The sequence below is a fragment of the Halyomorpha halys genome, unplaced genomic scaffold, assembly GCF_000696795.3.
Source record: "Halyomorpha halys isolate HHAL.00 unplaced genomic scaffold, Hhal_1.1 Scaffold913.1, whole genome shotgun sequence".
Lineage (NCBI taxonomy): Eukaryota > Metazoa > Arthropoda > Insecta > Hemiptera > Pentatomidae > Halyomorpha > Halyomorpha halys.
The window spans coordinates 333,294-358,979 of NW_027115547.1; the positions used below are offsets into that span (position 1 = coordinate 333,294).

General features: G+C 28.7%; 2 protein-coding genes and 1 long non-coding RNA gene across 5 annotated transcripts in view; 1 reads left to right on the plus strand and 2 right to left on the minus strand.

Annotated features, from left to right (window-relative positions):
- The window catches only part of LOC106687091 (putative fatty acyl-CoA reductase CG8306), a 39,735-nt gene extending 35,066 nt beyond the window's left edge, over positions 1–4,669 (plus strand). For both annotated transcript variants that reach the window (XM_014430773.2, XM_014430774.3), the window contains exons 7-9: positions 113–352; positions 2,695–2,952; positions 4,287–4,669. In XM_014430773.2, coding sequence (XP_014286259.1) covers positions 113–352; positions 2,695–2,952; positions 4,287–4,425 — 637 coding nt within the window. In that variant the 3' untranslated portion in view covers positions 4,426–4,669. The remainder of the gene's footprint in view (positions 1–112; positions 353–2,694; positions 2,953–4,286) is intronic.
- A 2,150-nt stretch (positions 4,670–6,819) lies between these two features.
- On the minus strand, positions 6,820–9,226 carry LOC136797073 (uncharacterized). Its single transcript, XR_010844889.1, has 2 exons — positions 9,116–9,226; positions 6,820–7,462 (listed from the first exon to the last, which is right to left on the minus strand). It is a non-coding gene; the product is annotated as an uncharacterized lncRNA (long non-coding RNA).
- A 2,559-nt stretch (positions 9,227–11,785) lies between these two features.
- Positions 11,786–23,607, minus strand: Ets97D (DNA-binding protein Ets97D). 2 transcript variants are annotated; one of them, XM_014430782.3, is made up of 13 exons: positions 23,448–23,607; positions 23,267–23,367; positions 22,615–22,699; positions 21,388–21,517; positions 18,539–18,692; positions 18,129–18,257; positions 16,582–16,794; positions 16,243–16,437; positions 15,486–15,584; positions 15,014–15,144; positions 14,736–14,867; positions 14,366–14,423; positions 11,786–12,593 (listed from the first exon to the last, which is right to left on the minus strand). In XM_014430782.3, exons 1-13 carry the CDS (start codon positions 23,513–23,515, stop codon positions 12,586–12,588), a joined length of 1,503 nt encoding a protein of 500 aa, XP_014286268.1. In that variant the 5' UTR covers positions 23,516–23,607; the 3' UTR covers positions 11,786–12,585. The 2 variants fall into 2 exon arrangements, with proteins under 2 accessions (XP_014286268.1, XP_066908670.1); XM_067052569.1 differs by lacking the exon at positions 11,786–12,593 and adding an exon at positions 13,104–13,787.
- Positions 23,608–25,686: the final 2,079 nt, after the last annotated feature.

The following is a 25,686-nucleotide window of genomic DNA, read 5'->3' on the forward strand; positions in this document are numbered from 1 at the left end:
TTTTTATTTTTTCCTATCTTGAAAATCTTCGACTAACTGATAGCTTTAAAGCATTCACTTGTCTTTATTTATGATTGGTTTGATTTTTTACTAATTTTTTTTTTCTTTTTAGGCCTAGTGAGACTCCTATCTTCCACTTGACATCCAGTACCCACAAACCTTTCCGTTGGAACATCCTAACTCCACACATGGAAGAGATTCTTGAGAAGTACCCATTAAAATCAGCTGCCTGGTATCCAACTCTAAAATTGTTGCCATCACTGTTCTTGTTTAAATTGTCTGCAATATTTTTCCATTGGATTCCAGCATACATTCTTGATACTGTAACTAAAGTTGCTGGTGGTAGGCCTATGTAAGTGTGTTCATTTTAGTAAGATGGTTATTGTAACTGTAGGGATTGATAAAATAAAGAGCAATATTTAGCTTTTGAAATTTATTTAACCAGCAAGGAATATTTTTAATTATTATGTTTATTCCTTGCTCCAGATTATATTTATGATAATGGAACTTAATTCAAATGCATTGGAGAACTACAGCTATATTTGCTTTATAGATTGCTCTTTTTTCCAGCTCTCACAAAATGTATTTTCCAGAAGAGTTCGCCCCTTATTTTTTAGTGGATTATTATGTTTTGTTTTTTTTAAGTTAAATGTGAAGCATATAATGCAATACTAGAAGGATGAAGAGGTTATGAGAAAGAAACAATTTATTGATTTCTTACTTTATTACATATATATTTGTTTTTTATACTTGATTAAGATATAAAATACCCTACAATTTTTGTTTCTGTATTAGTTCGAAATTTCAAATCTATGGCCTATTGAGAATCATACAGGTGAAACTATAAAAATTTTACTTAAGTTAAGAACTCTATAGTGGCTAATTACATTATTATAAGTGACAAAACTTACTTTCAATTCCTCGTCAATACAATGAATCAGAGACCATGAGATAAGAACCAAATTAATGTTTTGTTTGGGTGGGTCTGTTCTGGTTGAATGGTTAGTAACATCTAGTAAACAAGTTGAAAATTAATGGGAAAAAAGAAACAATATAATCAAAGGAAGTTGTAATTTGATTTAGTTTATAATTTTGTAAATGTTTGAAACATTGATAGATTTTGGACTTATACCATGATTCTCAACTTTCTCAACTTCGTAATTAGAAGAAAGTTACCTCATTTTTCTTGGTTTGATTTACTTTAATATTCCATCGTTTTCTATATCTTATCGCTATGAAGTAGTAAGTATTATGAAAAAGGAGTTTAATCAGTGATTAGTATTTAGGTTGAGAAATATCAGCTACAAAAATAGTGTATTTCCTTCTGGTTGAGTTCAAACTCACCATCAAATTGAATTTGTTGACACTTCTGTTATTCCTTTACCATTGTTTCCTTTCATTAGTTACTACCCTCCACTGCTAATTCAGCATCCAGAGGGATTGTTTTTTTCATTTAACCCAAACATTTGCATATTGGGTTTTTCTTATCTTTTTTTATTAGGATGGTGTATTGGAAGTTAAGAAATATAAACATAAATTATTAATGTTTCAATTTTCACCCATTTATACGCTGTGTAGTTATGTAGCCTGTTCTAAATTAGTGGGAGAGTGTAAGGTTAATTAAAACTCTCTTTTCTTGGCCAACAAGGTGCAGGTAGAAGAATGGTTGCCTGGTCATAAAGGCATTAAAGGTAAAGGTAATGAGCGAGCAGACTATCTTTATAGGAAAGGATTTGAGACCACTCCTTTTACACCTGACCTCTTATGTGGGAATAGTCTCAGCCATGCGAAGAGGCATATAAAAATCATTGCTGAGGGGAAGGCTGGGTTACTCTGGAGAAACACCAGAGGACTAGAACAGTCAAAGTTGTTCCTCAAGGTATCCTGCCCGAGAAGAAGTAACACTCTTCTTAATATGGACAGAGGTACTTTAAGATGGGTGACAGGTCTATACACAGGACACTGTCAGTTGAATAAGCATCTCTATAAAATGAGACTAATAGAGCCCCTATCTGCAGGTTCTGCAGAAAGGATGATGAGACTGCCTACCACATCATTTGTAGATGTGATGCAGTAGCAAGGACACAATTCCTTATCTTCGGTAAGGATCGCATCTTGGACCCTAAACTTTGTAAGACAGTGGACCGTGGACACAATATCCAGATTCACAAAGGTAATTGGCCTGCTCTGAGCAGAGGATACAATAGGCCCTCTGTGGCTACGGTGCACTTTGCCGGAAACAAAAATATTGCAATTAAAATATTAGCAATAAAGTTATGATGTCATATTCAAAGAGAGTGTGGTTATTGATTCTTTAATAGTTTCAAGCAAAAGGTTGGTTGTCGACCCTCTACCATTGCATCTTTCTCTTGATATTATAAATGATATGTCATTAACACCTTAATATTAATAAAAGTGATTCTGCTGCTTGTACGTAGTTAAAATATAGGGAAATTATAAATTACATTTTTAATTAATTTAATTTAATTATATTTAATATAAAATAAATAGTTTAATTGATTTTAAATGGAAGAAATTACAAAACATACTTATTTAGTTAAAATATCCATAAGAATATTTTAGGTATGAAGGATTTATTCTTATTTGATTCTCTATATATTAATTTAAATATTTATAAAATTTAGATTTAAATTCTTAAAAACTTTATTTTAAAATGTTTTATGTTTGTTTCAGACTCATTAGGCTTCATACAAATATAAACAAATCTCTTGCCAGGCTTGAACCATTTATATTTAATGAGTGGCTGTTTGATAATAAATCTTTATTGAAACTCAACAGTACTTTGAAGGAATCCGACAAGGAAAATTTCTTTTTAGATATTGCGACAATCGATTGGTTGGATTTTTTTGATAATCTAGCTGCTGGAGTCAAAGTGTATTTGCAGAATGAGCCCCTCTCAAATTATGAAAAAGCACGGAAGAAACAAAAGATGTAAGAAATATCTTATTCCATTGCTTTATATCTATCAATTTATTTATTTTTTTAATCAATATTTTTTGATATAATAAAAATAACAGAATTACAGGAAAATCATGGTTGTCTTCCATTTTATTAACATGTTTCTAATTAATCAGGCTTATAATGAGAGAAAGGAAAAAAATATTTTCATAAGCAACAATTTATGTAATAAGTCAATTGATTACATGATTTAATGTGTTTTTAGAAAGGATCGGTTTCTAATTACATTGCTAATTAGAAATTAGAAATATATATCTGTTTCTATAATCCTTAGAACTTGTAATGTTTTGTACAAATTTCGTTAATGAAAAGTTGATAAAATTGAGCTTTGTTAAAATATAGAAATCTATTCTTATTATTTGAAATTTCTTACAATTATGAATAAAGTAATAACACAAGAATTAGCAATGTACTGGGTACAGCAATTGTCATTAATGTTTGCCCACAAAACTTTGAATATGTACGAATGTTTTTTAAACTTCTGTTCTTATTTTTTAATTTTTTAGTATTACTCTTTTTGCTTCCTGACTACCAAAGTAGGGGACGCTTTGTATTTATAAAGAAAAGAGAAAAATAAAATATGTCCTTAGAATTGAAAAATTTCACTTACACTTATATAAAAATACACTTTAAACATCAAGGATCAGATTTGATTTTGTGCCTGTCTGCAGTCATATTTGTTTTTGGGCTTAATCATTTGAACTATCAATCAGAAATTTATGAAATTTTTATGTATTGTGCTAGTTAGTCCAATTAATATTTTATCAGATTCCATCTACTACTTTCGCTTATGCCTCGCATAAACAAAATTTCCTCGTCACACATAAATTTCGGAATGGGTTCATCCAATTTGATCTAAATTTGGAGGAACATTGCCTGAAGTTGGGTATAGTATGAACTTCATCAGATTCTATCTACTACTTTCACTTAGATATACCAACAACTCCTTTCTTGATGCTCTTATATTTCAACAGCAGTTCGTCCTGTCCATTTTATTCTCAAACAAAAGTTAAAATCAGTGAGGAAATTATAGTGACCTATTTGGGAGAATTTTAACATAATGTTATTCTGTGATGACTAAGTATTATTCTTGATAGTTGTGTTATTAATATTGTAATTTAATATTCTCCTTTCTTTTCTAATCTTTAGGGACAATCTATCCCAGAACAAAGATAATTTTTCATTTGTTATTATTAATGTATTATTGGATTGAAATGGTAGTAATAACACTAAAATAAAATCTTGAGACCAACCACAAAATATATAAATGTGATTATAATGATGGTGTATATTTTTCTCTGTTACAGACTAAAAGTTTTGAATAATCTTCTTCAAGTGTTAGTTGTAGTTGGTGTATGGAGCCTTGTAAAAGTAATCTCTGGCCAAAGTTACTTGATGACATCCTTTGTTGTGCCAATTATTGTCACCTTATACACTATTTTATAAATCGCACATCAGTGGCATAACAGTTGGAATATTTTTCAAATAACTCCCTTCTTGGGTGTCCCACATTGTGTGAGCTTTTCTCGTTCCATTAGAATGTATCTGCTTAATTATTGTGATTGTAAATGAGTGAAATAGAAAAAATGATTGATCCTTCATGTAAAAAAAAAAAAGAAGTTTTATGCTGTAAATTCATAAATTATATTTTTGTAAATATACAGAAATTAATATTAATAATTTAATGACTGATGTTTTGTTATTTTGTCATTCAGACTTTAAACCTAGCACAGCTAGAAAATTTATAAATGTTTAACTGTATGTTTATTTTCCTATTAATGTGGTCATTTTTATTTTTAATATAATCTTATTGTTAAAAATATCTCATTTATTCCCCTTATATTCGTCATTAAAAAGAAAAGTTATCATTTTTTACTTAGCATTTAGTACATAAATATGATAGCAGAATCAAAAATGCTGTTATGATTCTGTGGTGGGAAGAGGGATGAGGAGGCAAGGAAGCTGCAATCCTTTTCCAGTATCTGAAAACACTGCAGTAAATTGTTTACTATAGTCATCTTGTAATTTAGATTAGTTTTAACCCGCTGAACATCTAAGGAATTCAAATTACCAGATCATTCTAGGAATCTAGTTCTTCTGATGGAAAGTTTTTAAAATGGTCTTAGAAATTCATTCTAAATCTTGCTACATGAAACACAACAATAGAAAAGTATCCAAATTTAAACTTATTAAAAGATTTTTTTTTATATATATTCCAATTTCTTTTAATTCTATTCAAACCATATTCCTAAACTGGTTTATATATCAGTTATATACATAAAATTAGATATTATTATTTATTGTTTCTCTGATCTATTTGTTGTTATGTCCTGAAAATGGTTCTTATGGCTGGGCCGAAGTATTGGCTTTAATTTTTAAAAAATCATCCAAATAATTTACTTTTTTTTTTACTTACATTTTAAAAAAAATGAAACATTTTTTAAACTTATATTGAGTAATAACATGATTTTTGTCAATACTGACATCCCATTGTTCCTATTTTATGATTGAATAGGTTAAGATATTTAAAACTTAGTAATATCAGTTGTTTTGTCACTACATTTTACACCTGATTGCAGGAGCTAGTAATAATTATGTAATTGTCCTACCATGGATCTATTTTGGTTTATGGGGACTTACTTTAATAGGTTAAAGTGGTATAAATTAAAGTGAGTATACCCTCATTTTAGATTATGTTGATAAATAACAGTTATATAGGGTTGGAATGAAAGTGTTTATGTTTTTTTTTATTACTTTGTACTTAATAAACCATGTTTTCATTTTGATTGTCTAATTTTTATAATTATATAAATATTAAACATATTGGAAGATAACGTTAGCCAGCCAAAACAAAATTGTGGTCATGATCAAACTGTATATTTTGTCTTGCTGTATGAATCCACTATGTTTTTGTATTTATATTCTCTTAAAATACATTTTGGATGTAATTTCCAAAATTTTTAATCATGTCCTTTACTTTCAAATGATCAATATTTTTTATAAACCACTTGGTACTATTAGTTGGCCGATTATTAGTTATCTAGTATAGATTATCATTTAATAATGCTTTTATAAAAAGCTCACATTTTTTTTTTTCTGGTTTCTCTGGACATTCCCAATACCTAACATCAAAGTTATTTTTTTATAAACGTGAAATACCATGCTGAGCATTCACATTATTAGAACAAATATATTAGGTAATTTTTATAAATGATATTGTGGTTATCATCTTCCTTATAGGATTTGTTGAAAAAATGGTATATAATATACAATATCTAATAAAGAAAATTGCTAAGGAATGACCTGAAATATTCGATATTAATGCTTCTATCTGAGTAATAAAATAAAAAAAAATTAGTTATAGCTTTGACTAAAAATACAGGTAATGCAAATATATTATCAAAGAATAAAGAAACAAGTTCATTCTTTGCATTCAATACAATAAGTAATAAAAAATTTGAATTGAAAGTTCAAAATGTCAGCAGATTATTATAATTATTATTATTGTAGGAGAGATAGAAAAAAAATTCAAACATTTGGTAAGCATTTTAAAGGGGCTATTTAAAATTTCACATTTTCAGTTCCACATACTTGGCATTGGAAAATGGACTACTTACAAAGAAAGGAAACTTATAAAATGTCTAAATGCTGTCAAGTTACGAAAACAAAAATTAATTTGTAAATTATGAATGTTATAAACAATAAAATATCATAGGAGAAACTGTACCTATGATCATGATTTACTCTTTTATTTTTTTTAAAGCCATTATTGAATATACTAATGGGAAGTCTTGTCTGATCGCACTATCATTTCAAAATAATTAAAATACCAAACAATTATTAAAACAATATAAATTTATAATTTATTGATACAGGATTAATGGTACAAGGACATCATATGCCATTGTCGTACATTATTTTGTTAAAGAACCTATGATACAAACTTTAACTCTTAAAATTAATAAGCAATTAAAAATGAGATATGCTAATTAGATTATACCAAAAATTGCTTAACTAAATCTTTAAGACTTGAAGCTAGAAAAGTTTACTTAAAACCACAATTGTTCATAAGTTAATTTATTCAAATTTATAACAATATCTTCTGCTAGTTTCAAATGCTTCTTCAGATTCTTTCACAAATTTGCTGCTATTTCCAATATGTCAGTCAGATGAATTTGATATTCAAAATAAAATTATCTTTTTCCGGCCTAGTACTGTGATGTCCAACCTCTTTCACTGAATTCGACTCGGCATACTCTCTATTCAAATGTGGCTTTTTCATCTTTATTTTCATTTATACCTATGATATTAATAAGTTCTACAGGATGTTCTTTAGATCTAGGGTTCAAGATGGTATGATTTCCAAAATAAAACCTCAACATTCAAGAATTTGATCAAAAGTGAAAAATGGCATAAAACACTAAACACGAATATGCTCTAATCGTGGTGGAACATGATTTATAGAACGAAACACAGCCATCAACTAGAAAAAAAAAAGTCAGACCATAAATTACTTATAAAAGAGCTAAAAAAAAAATAATGAACTTCATTTAACTCAAAAGCAATTAACACTTGTAAAATAAAGCAGAGTTCAGTAAAAATAACATTTTTGTCTCTTATGTATAAAAGAAACCTATTTATACTTTATTATTCATACAAACAGAGTATAAATAGGTTTTTAAGTAAAGAGTTTTAGCTGTGCTCTTATTTGATGGAGAGATAATTATAATATTAAGAGCAAAAAAATTAATATCCATCCCTTATTTCTAAAGCAATAAAGTTAAAATAGAGCATCAATTATTGTAACTACATAAGAATATAATCAGTTTATTCTAATTTCATTTATTTACCAAAAATTTTTTTTCACTAAAATTTTATTACTATTCAATGTTGTCCAGCTACTCAGACCGGTGTTGAAAGAATATTTCCACCTCTTTATTTTGAGAGATTATAGGTACAATTAGGGAAGTGATATTTTACAAGAAATATTAATAAAATTAAACCAAAGAGTTAAATAAATTAAATTAATAGGTCTATTAATACGTTTCGTTGTACGTATTTTGGAATTATTATCAACAATTCAATTATAACTTTATGCCACGCAGATTGTAAATAATAATTACAATAAAACCTCAATTTTTAAAATAAAAGTTCTTAGTTTGTTTTAATCTTAGGCAAAAACTTCACGTAAAGAGAACATTGTCAATATATCTTGATTAGAAACAACATCAAAGATTCTCTAGTTAAATATTAAACATTTTATTATCTGCAAATAAAAAAAATAAACTGCTTGAAGATAGCCTAATGACAAGATATCAGCAATTTTTTATTTCTCTTATAAAAATATAGGCATAATTTACAAATAAATATAACAAAAGATATGTACATATCTACACATGATGATCAGCATAATAAATGTTAATATTTTAAAAATTAAATAACTGACAAGTATCATAAAACATGCTACCACAAGTTCATAAAATGATATCAGATATAAACAAACTAAATCATCTAAATCCGGGAGATTTCAGGAGGATCCTCTTCCATCATGTCCATCCTTCGATGTCGAGCCATATTAGAAAGAATAGCATCCAAGCTGGTGGTTTTCTTTTTTGCACTACCTCTGGGCCCAACTTCACCTGAAGGTCTCAAGCTTGCTGGTCCTTTATCAACTTCAAAATCGAAGTATTCATCCTTTTCTTCACTCTTAGTTTCTGACACTGTATTTTCATTTTCCTTTTGTTCATCTGTTTTTTCAGGAGTCGGAGGCCTACGGCCAGGACATTTCCAGCTCAATTCAAAATATTTCGGGCCGCTGTTTAATTCTTCATAATACTTGATAATCAATTCAGGAGGTGGTTCCCACTTACCATTTTCAACTTGTTTCACTTCATATTTCTCGTCGTCAGAACAAGATATCTCCCACTCTTCGGACATAACCAAAGTAACATTACTATGCACTTGGCCAAAATTCGCCTGTTAGACAGTATTAACTATAACAGTCTTCTACATAAACAAAAATTAAAAATGTAAATTTATAAACAATCCCTAACAACTAACCTCACGGCCATTAACAGAATCAACCTTATCGTCGCTTATCGAATCCAAAGAGAAAGAATATGACTAGTATATTTACCTTATACATTATAATTGTTTCAGTGGAAGCAGAGTTGGGCAAAAAGTATTCGATTCACGAGAGACGAAGACATTTTTATTTGAAGTTTGTATTTGTGATTTTTTTTTCCACGAATAGTCTTTTATTTGAAAAAAATACCACCAATCTATCCGAATATTTTTATATTCAAATATTTGAAATATTATTTCAATCAAATAACAATTTAGTGAAATAAAAAAATATTCGGATAAAGATATAATCGAATAACAATTAAAATATTTTTTTTAATTTCCTTATTTTTAGCCTTTTCAGATTTCTAATGTATGAGGGTCTCATTACAAATTTTCAAACGAGTAGAAAACGAAAATGCTATCGATTTTAAGATCGTGAATAGATTTATTTTAACCTTTCAAATTCCTCTCCTATTAGGATATATATTAGGGTCCTTTATATGTTTTGGGAGATGTACAAAATGAAAATGATATTGATTTTAAAATCGTTTGTCTATCTAAATTAACTTTTTTGATATCAAACATATTTTTTTTTTCCTACGCCAAAGGAGGCATTTCTGCCATTTTGTTTCGAACAGCCCAGTATAGTTTAGCTCTGCTGATGCAACTCCTGTCTGTAATCAAGTCCGCCGTTGCCGCACATGCAAATATGTGATCGCCAGTCATCTCACCAACGCAGTCCGAAGATTCAGTCACTCCTATTCTCTTCAGGTGGTGCCGCAAATAGTCATGTCCAGTAGCCAACTTGAAGCATGCCACTGACACCGCTCTTGGTAAAGTCAATGTAGGGCGCCTCTTAGGATCTAGCAATGCCGCCCAGTTCTTGCCCCCACATTCTCCTCTACTCCTTTCCTCTGCTCTTTCAGTGATAGCACTTCGGGCCATTTCTTTCGCCATGTCCATGGTGATAGGAAGAAGCGGCTGTGGTTGGCTAGCCCCTAACCGTGCAAGTCGATCCGCCTCCTCATTCCCAGGTATACCGCAATGGATTGGAATCCACTGCATTACCAATACTTTAAGTATTTCTCTTTTACATTGTATGGATTTCCGGCATGCGAGAATTCTAGCGTTAGTTGAGGGACGACCAGAGGTTATTGTCAGCAGTGCTGCCCTAGAATGCGACAGCAGAACTATCTTCTTTGTGCAGGCGTGAGTAATCTTTTCTAAAGCTAAAGTAATAGCAGCTACCTCTCCGTAAAAATTGGTAGCGTTTGCTCCAGCAGGTGCTGACAGTTGGAACAGGCTACTATGGACACCTGCACCCACATTTTTATTTGCCTCTGTAGTTGACCCGTCGGTGTATATATGGATCCATTATGGCTCAGGGTAGTCCTCGGCTATAGTGGCCAATGCCACAGTCCTTAGTTCTTCCGCTGGGGTCATGGATTTGTTGATGGGCATTATTAGATTATCTTTTAGGGACTCAATCTCTGCCTGGAGTTACATGGCTATAATCGGTGTCGATTTAGCCGCACCGGTAATAATCCTCAATGCCTTATTTTAAACTATATCAAGACGTCCCAGCACTGAATCGGTAGCTTTAACCATAATCCCAGAGCCATATTCCAGGGCTGGTCTTATATATGACCTATATACATGTCTTAAAACCCCAGCGGTTGCTCCCAATTTTATGGCTGTGATTCGTTTCATAAGTCGCAGTCTTGATTCTCCTTTATCTGCAGCATGCTTACATTGCTTAGCCCAGGTTAACTTATCATCCAGAATGAGTCCTAGATATTTTGCTTCATGAGTCCTGCTAATAGCCTGATTATCAAGATTCACTCGGAGCTTATATTGCTTTGTAGAAATAGTTGGTATACTGCCTTTTGCGTATGTCTATATCTAATATATTAGAGTCCCCTTATATGTTTTTAAAGATGCAGAAAACTAAAATTCTATCGATTATGAGCTCACGTGCTCGCATATCGATTTATTTAAACTTAATGGATTTCTGAAATGCAAGAGTCCCTTTCTATGTTTTAGGAGATTGAGAAAATGAAAATGCTATCGATTTTATATTGAATCGCTCATCGATCTATATTAAATTTTATGATTCCCAACATTTTAGGGTCCCTTTCTATGTTTTTTTAAGAGGCAGAAAATGAAAATACTATCAATGTTAAGATAATGTATCTTTGATTTGTTTTAACTTTTCTGATTTCTAACATGTTTTGGGATATGTAAAATATGAAAATGTATCTGAGCAATATGAAAATGATTATTGGAAATCATATTTACTCTTACTTCTATTCTCTTCATATTTGCGATTAAATGTAAGTTTTTTTTACTGTGCATTCTTACATTACTGTGAGAAATCCCTATTAATTTCAACATAAATTTGCCTTCAAGGGGTGTGGCTTAATCCCCACTCCTTAGCGCCATTTTTGCTTAGAAGGAGAGTAGGGTTAGATTTATGAAGGAGGAATTCCAATTTAAGCTGAGAAAAACCGTTGTGAATAGCAGTAATAGAGAATATTGGAGAAATCAAAGACAATGACACAAATATAATATATAAAAAAAATAATAGTGAAAATAAAATAAGGGTTTATTCAATACTAACAAAAATTATTTGTTCTTTATTTATAAGAAGAAAACACATTAATTTTTATACATATATAAAACATAATATGTGAAGTAATATTAATGAAAACATAATTTATATGATTATACACAATTAAAAATGAAACAAAGAACCTAAGCCTAAAAACTAATTAATGTTAAAAAGTATAACAAATAATGTAAATAGCAAATATACATCTATATACATTTATATCTCTATTATCACAGTATTATATATCAGTCACAATGGTTAAATACTGTCTTCCAGAAGTTATTAAATAAAAAAAAAGCAAAGGAACTTTGAAGTCAAATAGAGAGAATTCATACTTTATTCTTCATTATCATTATATATTAAAATTTTTAATTTATATAGCTAAATATTTTGTAACAGTATAAACACAAAATAAAAAAACCTAGGGTTTATAACAATGAAGATATTCAATATTTTAAAAACTAACAAATGGTTTATTTAGAGGGAGAAGGGAGAATACAATTAAAATAATGTTATTTTAGACAATTATACTCAAAATTTAATGAAAGGATCTAAAAATTTCAAAAGTTAATCCTCGTCGCAACTATAAAGCCTCCAATTTTTTATTTATAATTCAGAACGAAGGAATCAAACAGATGGCTTTATTATCATAGAATAAATTTCAAAACACATAACTATAGAACTTCAGTTAATAAAAATACTAACACTTTAAAAATACTCCATGACTTTGGCTGAACGTAAAACAAATAAAAAAATTGTATGAATGAGAATTAAAAGAATTTACATTTTAAAAGTCATTATGATACATATTCTTAATAGTTTAACACCTAAGGCACAGCTTCTGAAATACTTAGAAATATAGGTAAGATATCAAATGACCTGAGAAAATCAATTTTCTTTAAAAAAAAAAAGAAGAAAATTCTGTAAATTCAGTCACCTAAAAAAAAAAAGAAAATTCTGTAAATTTAGTCACCTAAAAAAAAATATAAATATTTATTTTTATTAAAAAATAATAAGAAGTTAGTAATAAAAGCTTATTTAAGAATAAAAATACCAATTGTTAATTGTGTATTCACTTCAAAAACACCTTTGAGTTAGTAGAAAAGGTCATTTATAAAAATATGTTAAAAATGTTGTTCGTCAGAGCAACATTCAAAATCTCTTCTAACTATCATATTTTTTTTTTTTTAACTTATTTTAAATATCACTGATTAAAGACACTGGTAAAAAACATGAAATTGAGAATAAAAAGATTTGTTATATAACATTGGACCATAGATCTAAGAAATGTTGTGAGATTCTAGGAAAGTGGTGGTGTATTTAATGTACAAGTATATTTTCATGAATATTTTGTAAGAATAAGAGTAAAAAAGATTTAAGAATAATATTATAATTTTAAGTTATAATTCATAGATAATCTCCTGATTAAATTGAATTATTTCAAGAGTTCATTTACATTTGAATGCACTTTATAAGTAAATAACATGTTTGAATCCCTTTGAATTTGATTTGAATATTTTATGATCTTACTGTGTTAAAATAATACATTTACTATTTGATTTTAAAGATTTTTAATTGCTCAAGATCACAGATAGTAGACATCCATGGCCTTAGATCAATAAACTTGATAAAAACAAGTACATACAGTGTTGTGTATATGCAAACTACAAATGCATATAACATTAAAATATTCATATATACAACCGAACTAAGTTTGTTAACAATCAAGGAGTTAATATTTTATTTTGAGCATAAACTTATATCCATATTGGTGCAAAGAACATTCAATTGTTACAACAGAACGCACTAATTTAGATCTAGAAGGGAAGTTTATCAGTGTTTCTTTGTACTTTGATCAATGTGTGTCAGTGCTGGAGTAATTCAAAATTCTATATTATTAGATATGGGAAGCCATCTTCAAATAATATGAAAACAGTTTTAATTTTAATTCTAAATCTTACATTTTGTAATAGAATCTATGTCTTTTGTCAAGCATTATGACTTTTTTATTTGTAATGTATCTTCTCATTTTATATGCATGTATAAAGTTTATGCATTTATTTTTACTTTTTCTTAATGGTAAAAAATGCTTTTCATTTATATTCATTTTTACTATGAATTCCTGGAACCACTGAAAAAACAAAGTTAACTATTTTTAGAAGTAAATGATATCTTTTCATTTGAGATTAAATTAATTTTTCTTATGATAGTAAATGTTTTATATAATTAAAGGATTTTTTGTCATTGTTAAAATAAAAATTATTTTCAGATGGATTTCTTTTTAATTTAAAATTTCATTAGTAATAATGACTATAATTGTGTAATTTATTTATATATACTTTCTTATCACTGATGTATGGGAAACGGTAATGTAAAGTCTGAGAACTTTCAAATTAAATTATTGCAGTTTCTTTAATTTAAAAAAATTAATTTTTATGGCATATCTATAAAAAATATATTTGAGCATCTCAAGTCCAAATCGGTCTGATTACATAAGTATAAATTTTGAGTTTTCCAAATAGAGGTAATTTGGGTTGTTTAAATAAAGAAAAAGTATAGTACTATAGATTATAAATTTTATATTGTTGAGAAACATTAAAGATAATCAAGATTTACTTGGATGGTAAATATAAGAAATATTTATTTAAATATGATTATATATGTAGATATTTATAAAGTTAGGAAAGATTAAAAATAATCTAGACTTACTTGGATGGTAAATTGTGATAATATCTGATGTATCTAAGAGTCCATAAGGGTCAGTTCCCTGTAATAAAATAATAAAAATTTTATCCAAATTAGGATGTCAAAAATATATTTGTAGTTCACTGAAATGATGAAAAAATTAGAACTGAATCATAGACTGGAATAATGTATTTAAAAATTTTCAAATAGTGGTGGACACGACAAATCATGTTTGACTGCTATCTGTTTTATTAATTTCATTTATATCACATACACTATTATTCAAACATTTTCAGCTATAGTATCACTGAATCATAAACTATAATTTAGTTTGAGTAATAGTTTAATGTCTGAAATGAATTAAAAAAAAAATTCAATGTAATAAAAATTTTACCTGATTTACTTTGTTCTTATGTTTAGCCTTTAGCTCTGCTTCGATAACAAGAGCATTTAATTCAGAGGCACTATACCCTAACATCTGTTTGAGATCACAAACAAATTTATAAACAAATCGTTTACCATGAACCTATAAAAAACCAAAACAATATAATTTATTTATTTATTTTTAAAATGAGATTTATGATCCAAGTGGATGAATTAAAAAATGAACAGATATACAATTAGTTTTTACTTGTAATCAATGTACAAAATAATACAGAATAAAATTGATACCTTTGAGATCATATCTCCGTCATAATAATAGCGAAGAGCTCGGCTTAACTTTTCATAATTCATAGTAGGTTTGTTCTTCCTTAATCCCCATAAATGAGCAACTAACTCAGGGTTAATCAGTTTGAATTCGCCTGAAAAAGCATGTTAAATAGTGAAATAAAACTGAATAATTACACACATTAAAGTAATATTTGCAACACTCCTCTTTTTACTTAAAACTAACAAGTAGGAATTTAAAAAGTTGAATGAAATGAAGGAGGCCAATACTTCTTCCATTGGCTACGTTTTCATTAAAAAACTTATTATTTTTTTTATTCTAGGGTTGATATAAAAGAAATATCAAAAGATCTTTGTGCCTTTTGCAAGGTATTCCTTATTTTCTTCCTCTATTTCTCGGACTAAATCTACTACAAGTCTAATTCAATTATTATTTAAGAAAATGATAATGATTAATAATATACTTTTGAATTACCTTCATTTTCAAGCCATTGAATTGCATTTCTATGGTTCTTATCTGTGAGTAACTCTAACAAGAATTGCCAGAGTTGAACAGGACCTCCAACGGTAGATGCTAAAAGAAACAAACTTTAATCATCTAGCAATGATATCAAATTTATTATCAGTTTTGTAGATATGAATAACTGTTAATACATATTTATATACATCCATTACTGTGAGGAAAAATAAAAACTTAAATGATTGAGTGAATTTTTATTTAAAACCGAAAGTGGTATAAACAGCAAAATTAGCTCCTAAATTTCTTTAATGACATAAAATTACAACTAAAAAAAAATTACAAGCTTAGATGCACAGTTTCTAAAGAGTATTGGCATTCTTTAAAAAAAAAAACTACAGTAATACTCACTGTGACTGAGATCTGTGAATATTTTTACCTCATACTCAGAAATTTCAGTAGACTTAAATGATAGAATTATTTAAAAATATATGGTAGAGACAGATTTATTATAACTGAATGTGGCACAGCACGGAAATGAACTTACTACATAGTACCCATTGTTATAGTACACAAAAACTTAAAACGTTAAGTGGTATCCAGAAAATTCATGAAGATTGAAAAACAAACTCGCTAGAAACTATATTGGTTAAACAAAGAAATAATAAATTAAAGAACAGTAGGAATTGACTGACTGGAAAATTTCTTTAATATTCCAGTATAAATGCATAATTTCAGAAAAGATTAGAGATATCCAAATCACTCATATACTCACGCTGGTATTCTTCATCATTCATTTCATTACGAATTCCAATTATAGGATAGTTTCTTCCAGCTTTGACCATTCGGACCTTTTCTGGTGCCTTGTTTTTCTGGAGGACCTCTTTCCTTAACTGCTCCCCTTCATCTTCAATTTCATCCTCATCTAAAACTTCTTGTTTAATATGAGGGCTTTGCTTGGGAGTTATGGCTACGAAAAATGAATAAATAAAAATAAGTACATTAAATATAAATTTAATAAAGTTTAAAAATAATTGAAATGGAAAAAAAAATACAAATAAAAATTCCATTAGAAAAGTGTCAAAGAAATTAAATTCTCAAAGCTTGTCCTCACCTACTATTTTACACTTTCGCAACAGTTCAAAATGCGTCCAAAAAGTATTTTGAGGGTCCCTGGGGACTTTGGTCCGAAATTCATCATGTGTCATTTTGGCTAAATCTTGTCCATTTAACAACCACTGTGAAAGTTGAATACCAGATAAATTAAACTGGCGAACAGCCCACATCAGCCAATGTCTGACATGAGAAGCTTCCCATTTTTCTGGATCTGTTAAAAGAAAAATTAATGTAATCATTTTAAAAGTAGAGTACCTGTAATCTATCACGTACAGAAGTCCGATACTATGCTTTTCGTTACATAAAACATTCATATTTCCACATATCAATGTATACGAGGGAGACGGAAAGTTTTACTCTGTACTTCCTTGTTCTATAATTATCTGTTCTATGCAAATTATTAATTGCCACAGAAAAACATATATTTTAAATAAAATAATAATTATTGAAAACCTGAACAAGGATTAAAAGTAATGCTTAGGCTGCACTTTATGGAGTTGGACATAACATAATATAGAACATCAAACAGAATTGTGTGAAAAATCAAGAGTTCAGTGAATGATTTGACCAACAAAAGCAGTGAGAGTAGAGTTTTGAGCAGTGGTGAGTATTCTTTGTAGAAAATGCTTGGTTTTATACGTTGTCTAAACTATTCATATTGAGCATCTTTCTATAAATACATGTTTTTGTTTATCATCCAGTAATCCAATAAGCCCTAATCCCATGTGTATCTGATAATAGAGAACCAACTGTGCAAAAAATTGATATGATATAATAATAATAATGTTATGAAAACAGAATAATGAAACATAAAGGCAGTATTATTGAAAAGATCCTGCACCACAGCTTCTCAACTGATATCAATAGAGCAGTGAACTCAAATATTAACCCCATTTTCCGATCACTCTTTAGTTTCAACCTACTCAAACTTTAAGTATATCTAGCATATAGGCTAAACTTAAAAAAAATAAGGTGCATAAGCCAACTATGAGTAGGAAACCCAGAGCACATTAAACTACACCACAGAAGCAAAACCATCACTTTCAAGGCAAACGAACTCTGTCCATTCTGCAAAAGTTATTTCAATAATGTTTTTATCACATCCTTCTACATTGTCCAACCTTTACAGAAAATAGACATTATGACTTAAAGCCACCCATATCCGTAACTTGCTACTTGCAAAACATCGAAAATATATTGAACATTGATATTGAAGCTAAATTGGACAGACTCTATATGTATATTGTAACAATGTGTAATAAGTTTGATTTTGTAAGAGGCATATAAATAGTAGTATGTAAATAGTTTTTTAAGCCAATTAATATCTGTACTTATATTATGCTTTAACTTATTTTAAATAATTCTCATTATTTTAAGCTTAATATAATGGAGTAATGAATGTTATGTTAATAGTTTTGAATTATCCAGTCTGTTTTATTTGTTGTTTATTGTTTTGTTATAGAGCACAAAAATAAATTAATATGTAATACTCCTAGGTACAGAACAGAAACAAAAATGGCTTTGAGGTAGGAAATTACATATTACCTTGAGGTATATTCAATCTTTCTTGGTCCTTCTTAAAAGCGGTGTCAACTTTCCATCTGACCATGTTCCCATTACCAGCTAAAGCGTCATCATCTTCTTCCTCATCTTCATCTTCATCATTGTCTCTTTCTATAGAACAATTAAATATAACCAAACAGACAATAGTTTAACAACTATGTGTTAATTGTTTGAAATTATGTATACAACTAGGAATGAATAATTTAAAAAAATAAAAATATAATCTAGAATAATTTTTTATAATGGTTTAAGAATATTTTTAATGAAAATTCTAAGGAAACTTGAAAAATGGCAATTGTTTTTAAGTTGTGCACAATTTTATTTTATATATTGATATATTTAAAAGGTTAAGTTCTTTTACGAAATAGTTCATTACATCAATTTATAAATACCTCCTTCTCCAATAACTAATTCTTCTTCCGTGGGTTTCAATACATCAACTATATTGATTCTTTTCCCCCTTTCATCATTTTTCAATTCTACATTAATCTGAACTCTTCCTTCACCTTGCACACATTGATCTACAAGATTTTTATGATCTTCCAACTGTAGAGTATAAAAAAAAAAAAAAAAAATCAGCCATGTGAAATTTCAACAGTGACAAGTGGCTTTGCACTAGAACAAATTCTTAAATGATTATTCCTGATAGGAAAGATAATAATCATCTTAACTAAAAATTAATATATATCTTAGAATCCATTATAACAAATAGTTTCAATCGTAAAAAAAATCAGATAAAATATTTTAAGAAATGTATTAGAGTATGTAATATCGGATAGAACTAATATCTAGCAACGATCATAATTTAGTGTTAGTTGAGGTGAGAAAAAGAAATTATTATGGGAGTGCATTAACATTAAAATGCAATAGTGATTGCCTTGCAACAATTTGGAACTAATGAGCAGCTACCAATTGGTCATTTTTAAAATAAATGTACCAACAGGTCTTAATTGAAGTCTCTTATGCTCAAACTGAATGTGAAAAATAAACTTCTAGCTATTGTAATACCTTCTAGTACCATCATAGTAATTGATTATGTGGGATATTCATGAATTTTAATAGCTTTCAATGTTTAGTCATATTTTTTTAAACCACAAAAATGAACTATATTTTCAGAAATAATACAGTTGGGGAAAAAAAATGATAAAAGAACCAAAGAGATGAAATAAAGGAGAAAAGTAGTGCTTTATATTACAACTGTTTATAATTATTATTGTATACTTGTCTAGGCCTATTTATCGTAAGATTAAAAATATTGTCTGATTAGACTAAAATAAGTTGCTGTGTTATTAGCAATCCAATGAAGTTGGGCAGTACAACTTTGAAATTTAATAAAGTTTTTCTCTTGGACTATTTATATTTCTTGAGCATATACATTTTTTATTTCAGTGAAGTGAAGTGATCAAGCCAGGATAGACTTCTTGAGGAACCAATAATTTTTATGGACGCAATTTGGTTTTGGCATGTGTCTTTTGTCAATACACAACCATAAACCTGACTGACAATATGCATGACATATTCAATCCAATTTTCATCACACATGATTATCCTTTCAAGAAAAGTCTTTTTTTTTTTTTTTTACATTACCAATGGTCTTTAAGTGTCAAAAAAAGTTGATAAATTTGTATTCTGTTGTAAGGGTTTCCTTCCACAGTAAGCCTAAGTTCATCGTCATCAATTGCTGGTGGAGGTCTTCCTCTGGGTTGGTTATCCAAATCAGTGTCATCAGCCGAAAATTGTTCAAACTACTAGTGAATAGTTTTTTCATTACAACAACCTCACCCTAATGCTGTGATAATATTTTTACTTGGGCTGCCAAGTGTCCATGTTTAAACTTATAAAAAAAATTATTCGAAAATCACATGTCTCCACGGCCATAATTTGATGGCATACTAAAGAATAAGTACTCAATTGGAATGATTGTAATATTATTTTTAAAAAAATGAGGATTAATAACGGCTCATTATAATCTGTAAAAATAAACATAGCAAACAACAAAAGTCCACTAATCTTACTTTGAATTTCTGAAATAATAAAACTGTCAATAATTTGATACGAAATATTCGGTTTTATTATGTATTTATTTTATTTGATGAAATGACTCAATAGAATTATTCTGAAGAGAGTGTTAGTGTCCTGAACAGTGAATTGATGTTAGTCTTAAGCGAGTCAAAGAACTTGAAGTGCCTCAAGTTCTTAGAATTACTGAAACAATAAAATCACTGGTCATTTCATATGAAATGTCTGTTTTTATTATTTATTATATTTATCCACACTTTCATATTAAATGACCCAATAGAATTATTGAAGCTAACATGACCAAAAATAGAACTTTCGGTGGGACAGTCTTTTAAGTAATGTGCGGTAGGTTCATAGGTAAAGTCTCATGAATACAAATGGACAGAAAATAACCAGTTATGTAAGCCATAAGTGACCAATGTTTTGGTGGTAACGGACCAATGTTGTTGTATTTGGCAGACTTTTTTATTTTATTAATTTTTTTTTTGTTACATTTGGTGAAATGATTCCAAAAAACTATATTTTTGCTGTATCTTTATAAATGAGAGCTATGGTAGTCTAAATCTTCTATTCCACACCATTTTGAAACAAAAACTTATTATATTAGCAAAACTAACAATCTGTTAGTATACTGTAAATAAGAGTCTTTCAAAATATGTAGGAAATGGAGGACACTTCTAAATGTTAAACAAATTTTTATGGGGATATGGATGTTCTAAAAATCGACATTAAATAAGGGTGAGAGTGACATTCCTGAAATTTATTCTTCTTGAGAGTTATTATTTGTAAACAACAAAAATGAAAACTTTTCCATCTTAATAACTGTAACTTTTAAACTACAATTATAGACAAACCAAAGATATTTATCAGATTTTTTAAAAGTTAGTTCAGTTAAGATTCTCTTATATCAGCCATAGGTCCCCTTGAAAACAGTACTTCCTTATCACATACTAGACCAAGGTCCTACATGGGCTGCAATGGTAGAGGTTTTTTTTTTTTTTTTTGTTGAGAGATTTATATTTCTGAAATAGTGGGACATCTTTCATACACTTTTTTTGAAAATGATTCAATTAAAAATTTACTCTAGGCCATAAAAGAAGCATGCAAGTTATGGCAACTTATTCAAAAAATATATTTAGATTTTTGGACAACATAAAAAAAACTATCTGAGAATATAATATTAATGCCTTGGAGGTAAACAGTTTTTAAATTAGAAACTCACTAGTTGACTATCTTGAAGAGAAAAAGAAAAATCATCAAATTTCCCACCAATTTCTTCTTCAAGAAGAGCACGGATGGTATATAATGGGTCTCGGATATCCATGTGAAGCACAATAATATTTTCATCATTCCTGCAACATATATAAATTATTTATTCCTCAAAATAAAGAAAAACCGACACAATTATAGAATTAGTTAGATTTTTGAAACATAAAGAAAAATCGGAATATTATTTAAGAGGTTAATAATTGCAGTATAAGTCATCAATGGGAAATTTAAAAACAGATATAGAAATTTCAATATAATAAATAAATAATTAAAACTAAACAAAAAGTATTTGGTGAGAATCTGGTAATTCTTAAGAGCCATGGAGTATATTGAATGAAATAAATGTGTGAAAAATTAATCCTATTTTGAAGCACTAAGCTCCCAATGAATAAAAAAATGCACAAGATAAGAAGGATTTGTCTGGCTATATTGAGGGTACTCATTCTATACAATAAAATCTATCTACAGGTTTCTGGAATTGTATTGTAGGCTCCTGTTTAATGTACTTTCATAAATTATTTCAATATAAAATCTATTATTAAAGCTTTAATACTTTTGAGAAGCAGATTTGTATTTGTCATATGTAATAATTCAGTCATTATATAAAGGAATATTGGCAAGAATGGATGATTCAAATGGAGGGTCAGATTTGTTTTCTGGAGGGCAATAGACTATAACTTATGGGAGAGAAAATTAGGTATATAATAGAGGAAATATGTACTCTAGATAAGGAGAAAGAAATTTGAATACGATTTAAATTCTCAGGCTGTTGTGAACGAATAAGCCAACTGTAGGCAGAAGAATGGAGGGGATTAAGTTGAGAATATTGCACACCAGTAATTGAAATGTTATATATAATTTAAAAAAATTAATTCATGTGAGTAGTTCAAAATTTTGCTTAGGCTAAGTTCATAAAAATAGCTTGTGGCTAAATTTTTAAGTTTCATTTATAACCACTTATTACAATTAAACCCAAAAACTAAAACAAAAGTAAACTATTATAAATATAATGAGGAAAAGAGAGAATTGGTCATTGGAGGGCCAATTCCAATTAAATATTAGGTCTTTTGCCAGCAATCAGTAAATAACATTTAAATTTGGAAATTACTAAAAATTCTGATAATTATTAAATTTAAAAAATAAATCAAGCCATTCTTTATAACTAAGAAAATGTACTCACGTTTCAGAATTAACATCAAAATTTTGGTCGTCAGGACTATCTGGAAGGCCAGATATAAAACCATCTGCCAGTTCATTACTACTATCTAAAATTAAAAAAAGTATAATAATAACATTAGAATTTCACAGAAAAAATTATACTAAGGTAAGTCTGGACAAGAGCATAACAGATTTTTTTTACTGTCATAGTTGTAGAGAAAACAGGTAACTACCTTCCTTTAAAGTAGTCCACCAGTAGAAAAGTTGTTACATGTTAGTTGATCTTTTCTCACTAACTGTTATCAATTTTTTTTAAAGATAAGTTGATACACTATAGAATTACCTTATACATTAAGTATTAATAAAAACGATATTTAGAAATAACTAAGGCTAAAGCTAAGATCTCCATTTATCTCTTAAACTTTTTGCGTTGGGGTAAAGGGAAGATATAAACAGAGGGGCTTAGTTACAAAAAGTTATTAATAAAATTGTTAAAAAATATACAGGCAACTGAGGAAAATATATTGCCACATTTCATAGTATTAACGTAACTTTGTAAATGAATGTATAATTGTATCTGTATTATGTAAGATGGACAGATAAAATTACAGTTTTGATATTTCACTGTTATTACACACAGTAACTGATACAAAAGTTTTAGTGTAATTGCATACCATTTTCATAAGTATCAGCTGCTTCTATTTTTATATTTTTTGCAAAAAAGTCGAAATTAACTTCTTGATCACCAACTTCTAGAGTGGTCTCCGGTATAAATCTAAAACAGACAATATTTGTTAATAAAAACTGAAAACTAATCCACAGTAAATATAAACACATAAAAACTAAGCTACTTACTTTTTGGATTGATGACCATCAGGGTCCTCTAATCGAGAATACTTTCTTTTTTCACTCATGCTTAACATATTTTTAATTTAATTTAAATACAATAGAGAAACTATTTAAGTTTCCAAGAGAAAGTAAACAATATAACCTTTCCCAGTTAAAATACATAAATCTATCACATATTTAGTAGAATTTCCAAAGAGGTAGAAACCACTGAGGCATATAGTAAAAATTAACATTTTTTTAAAGTATCCATATTAACTTATATCTGAAGCCCTTGCAAGTAAATACTAAATAACTTTAGAATAATTGTTTTTGGTCCTTTTCCTTTAAATATAACATCAATATTCTGTTCAATTTACATTATTTGACATTTGAGTGAGTTGATACCTTCTTCTTCTTTTTAAAGGGTTTTATTTAAAGAAATTAACATCTGTCAACAGTATCTCCTGATGACAGTAGCGATTAGGAAAGTTAAGTTGAGTTAGCACGTCTAGCTATTGAAATATTTCTGTGTTTCTATGAATTAATTGAATTGTATTTTTATTGTAATTTTTTTTTTAATACATTTTTCGTTAATCGTAATGGAAGGTTTTTCATAGGTTATTCTTCAAATTTGGTGCTATTTAGCAATCAAAAGTTGTTGATAATTCAAGTCGATTGATTTGATATTTTTTATTTTTGTTCAGGGAACGATCCATGATAACACCAAAGCAGGAGCACACTAAATATTCTTGATATTGAATTAAAAAAAAAAAGTCTAATTCTAGGGAGTAACGTATGCTATTAACATAAGGCATAGAGCGCCTAATTGTCCAAGTGAAGGTGTCCTGATAATCAATATTGAATGAAAATGAAATACATTTCTATCCATTGCTATTCTGCTCACTCCCTAGTCTCCTGAGAATTTCCATTACGGTTAAGGAGTGACATATCAACCTTTACACAAAAGAGAACAAATATGAGCATATACGAAACAGGTTCTCAAATACTACAAAACTTAGTATTATAAAAAATACAAGTCTTATCGATAGCGGTTTTAATGGCATCAGCAAGTAACCACTAATAAAAATACTCTCACATTTTCCATTATCTTTTACATTCTAGAACCAAGTGAAAAGATGATTTGTTAGGAATGAAAAACAACGATTATCTAGGAGCACGGCGACTTTCCGCCCTACCAAGCAAAAAAACCGCACGAAAAATCATCAAACAGAAAGGTAAGCTAATTACGTGGAAAAATAAGTAACATATATATCTAAAATATCCTTTTTAAATATATGAATTGGGTACTCCCACTTTCTGGATATGCCAAGTATAACTAGATAACATTTAATAATTAGAACCTCAAAGAGAATAAAAAATATTGACCTCGACGAGGATTATAAAATAAAAATACAATCATTCACATTCAGATATTCAAAACAACGTTCTTAAAAAGCGCTGTAACAAAATAGCTATTAACAATATTAATTAACTAAAACATTGGCCAATACCACGTGCTAATAAAGAGTAACGTAAGTACGGTTGAATTTGTATTGATATAAATATCAGTTATGATAGGATAAGGCACTGTGTCCGCCTTAATACTCCCTACCATTGTAAATAAACATCTAAAATGATTTTAAGGAGCAATAACTTCAGAAATACAGTAGTGTTATTTCAGTCTAATTGCGTGCTGTTACCCTGCCCTGATCTTTGTTTTTTTTTTGTATTTTTCGTTACAGTTCCGACAACTCGTAAGTTATCGTCCTCAGGATATCCTACCCAACTCATAAGAATTTTTTCTACCAGATTCGATATATTACACACTTGTTATGGGACTCGTCTTGAAAAAGTTCTTCGTTGTCTTTATTCTTTCTTATACCATATTGTATCCAATAATTAGAGAGAATTTTACTCTCTTCGTAGTCTTTAATTTTGTACGAAAGGTTTTTCGATCATTAATTTTTTTTCGCAAAACAAAAAGTATTGAAGTTTTTACCCAGCCTATTAGCTAGTAGCCAATAGTTCACATAGTAAGTAACATTTAATATTTGGATATATGAGAGCCAAAACCACTTTATTGTTTGACCAGTTATGCTTTTATAAAAATAATAATATGGTGAATCAAATCAATTTATATCAAGATCTCTAACATAAAATTAGACCTTAATGTACCCTTGATTGATGCATGGTTGAGAATTTATGATTTTAGAATTAACACTATTACAAAAGTAAAACAAACAAAAATGTGGTAAATGAATGAAGG

What these genes read in the sequence shown, in the direction of transcription:
- Ets97D (XM_067052569.1), bottom strand. Translation starts at nt 23,515, where the DNA reads ATGTTAAGCATGAGTGAAAAAAGAAAGTATTCTCGATTAGAGGACCCT. An exon ending in GATGGTCATCAATCCAAAAA is followed by an intron (nt 23,368 to 23,447) that starts GTAAGTAGCTTA and finishes TGTCTGTTTTAG; the next exon opens with ATTTATACCGGAGACCACTC. An exon ending in GAATGATGAAGAATACCAGC is followed by an intron (nt 15,585 to 16,242) that starts GTGAGTATATGA and finishes TGTTTCTTTTAG; the next exon opens with CATCTACCGTTGGAGGTCCT.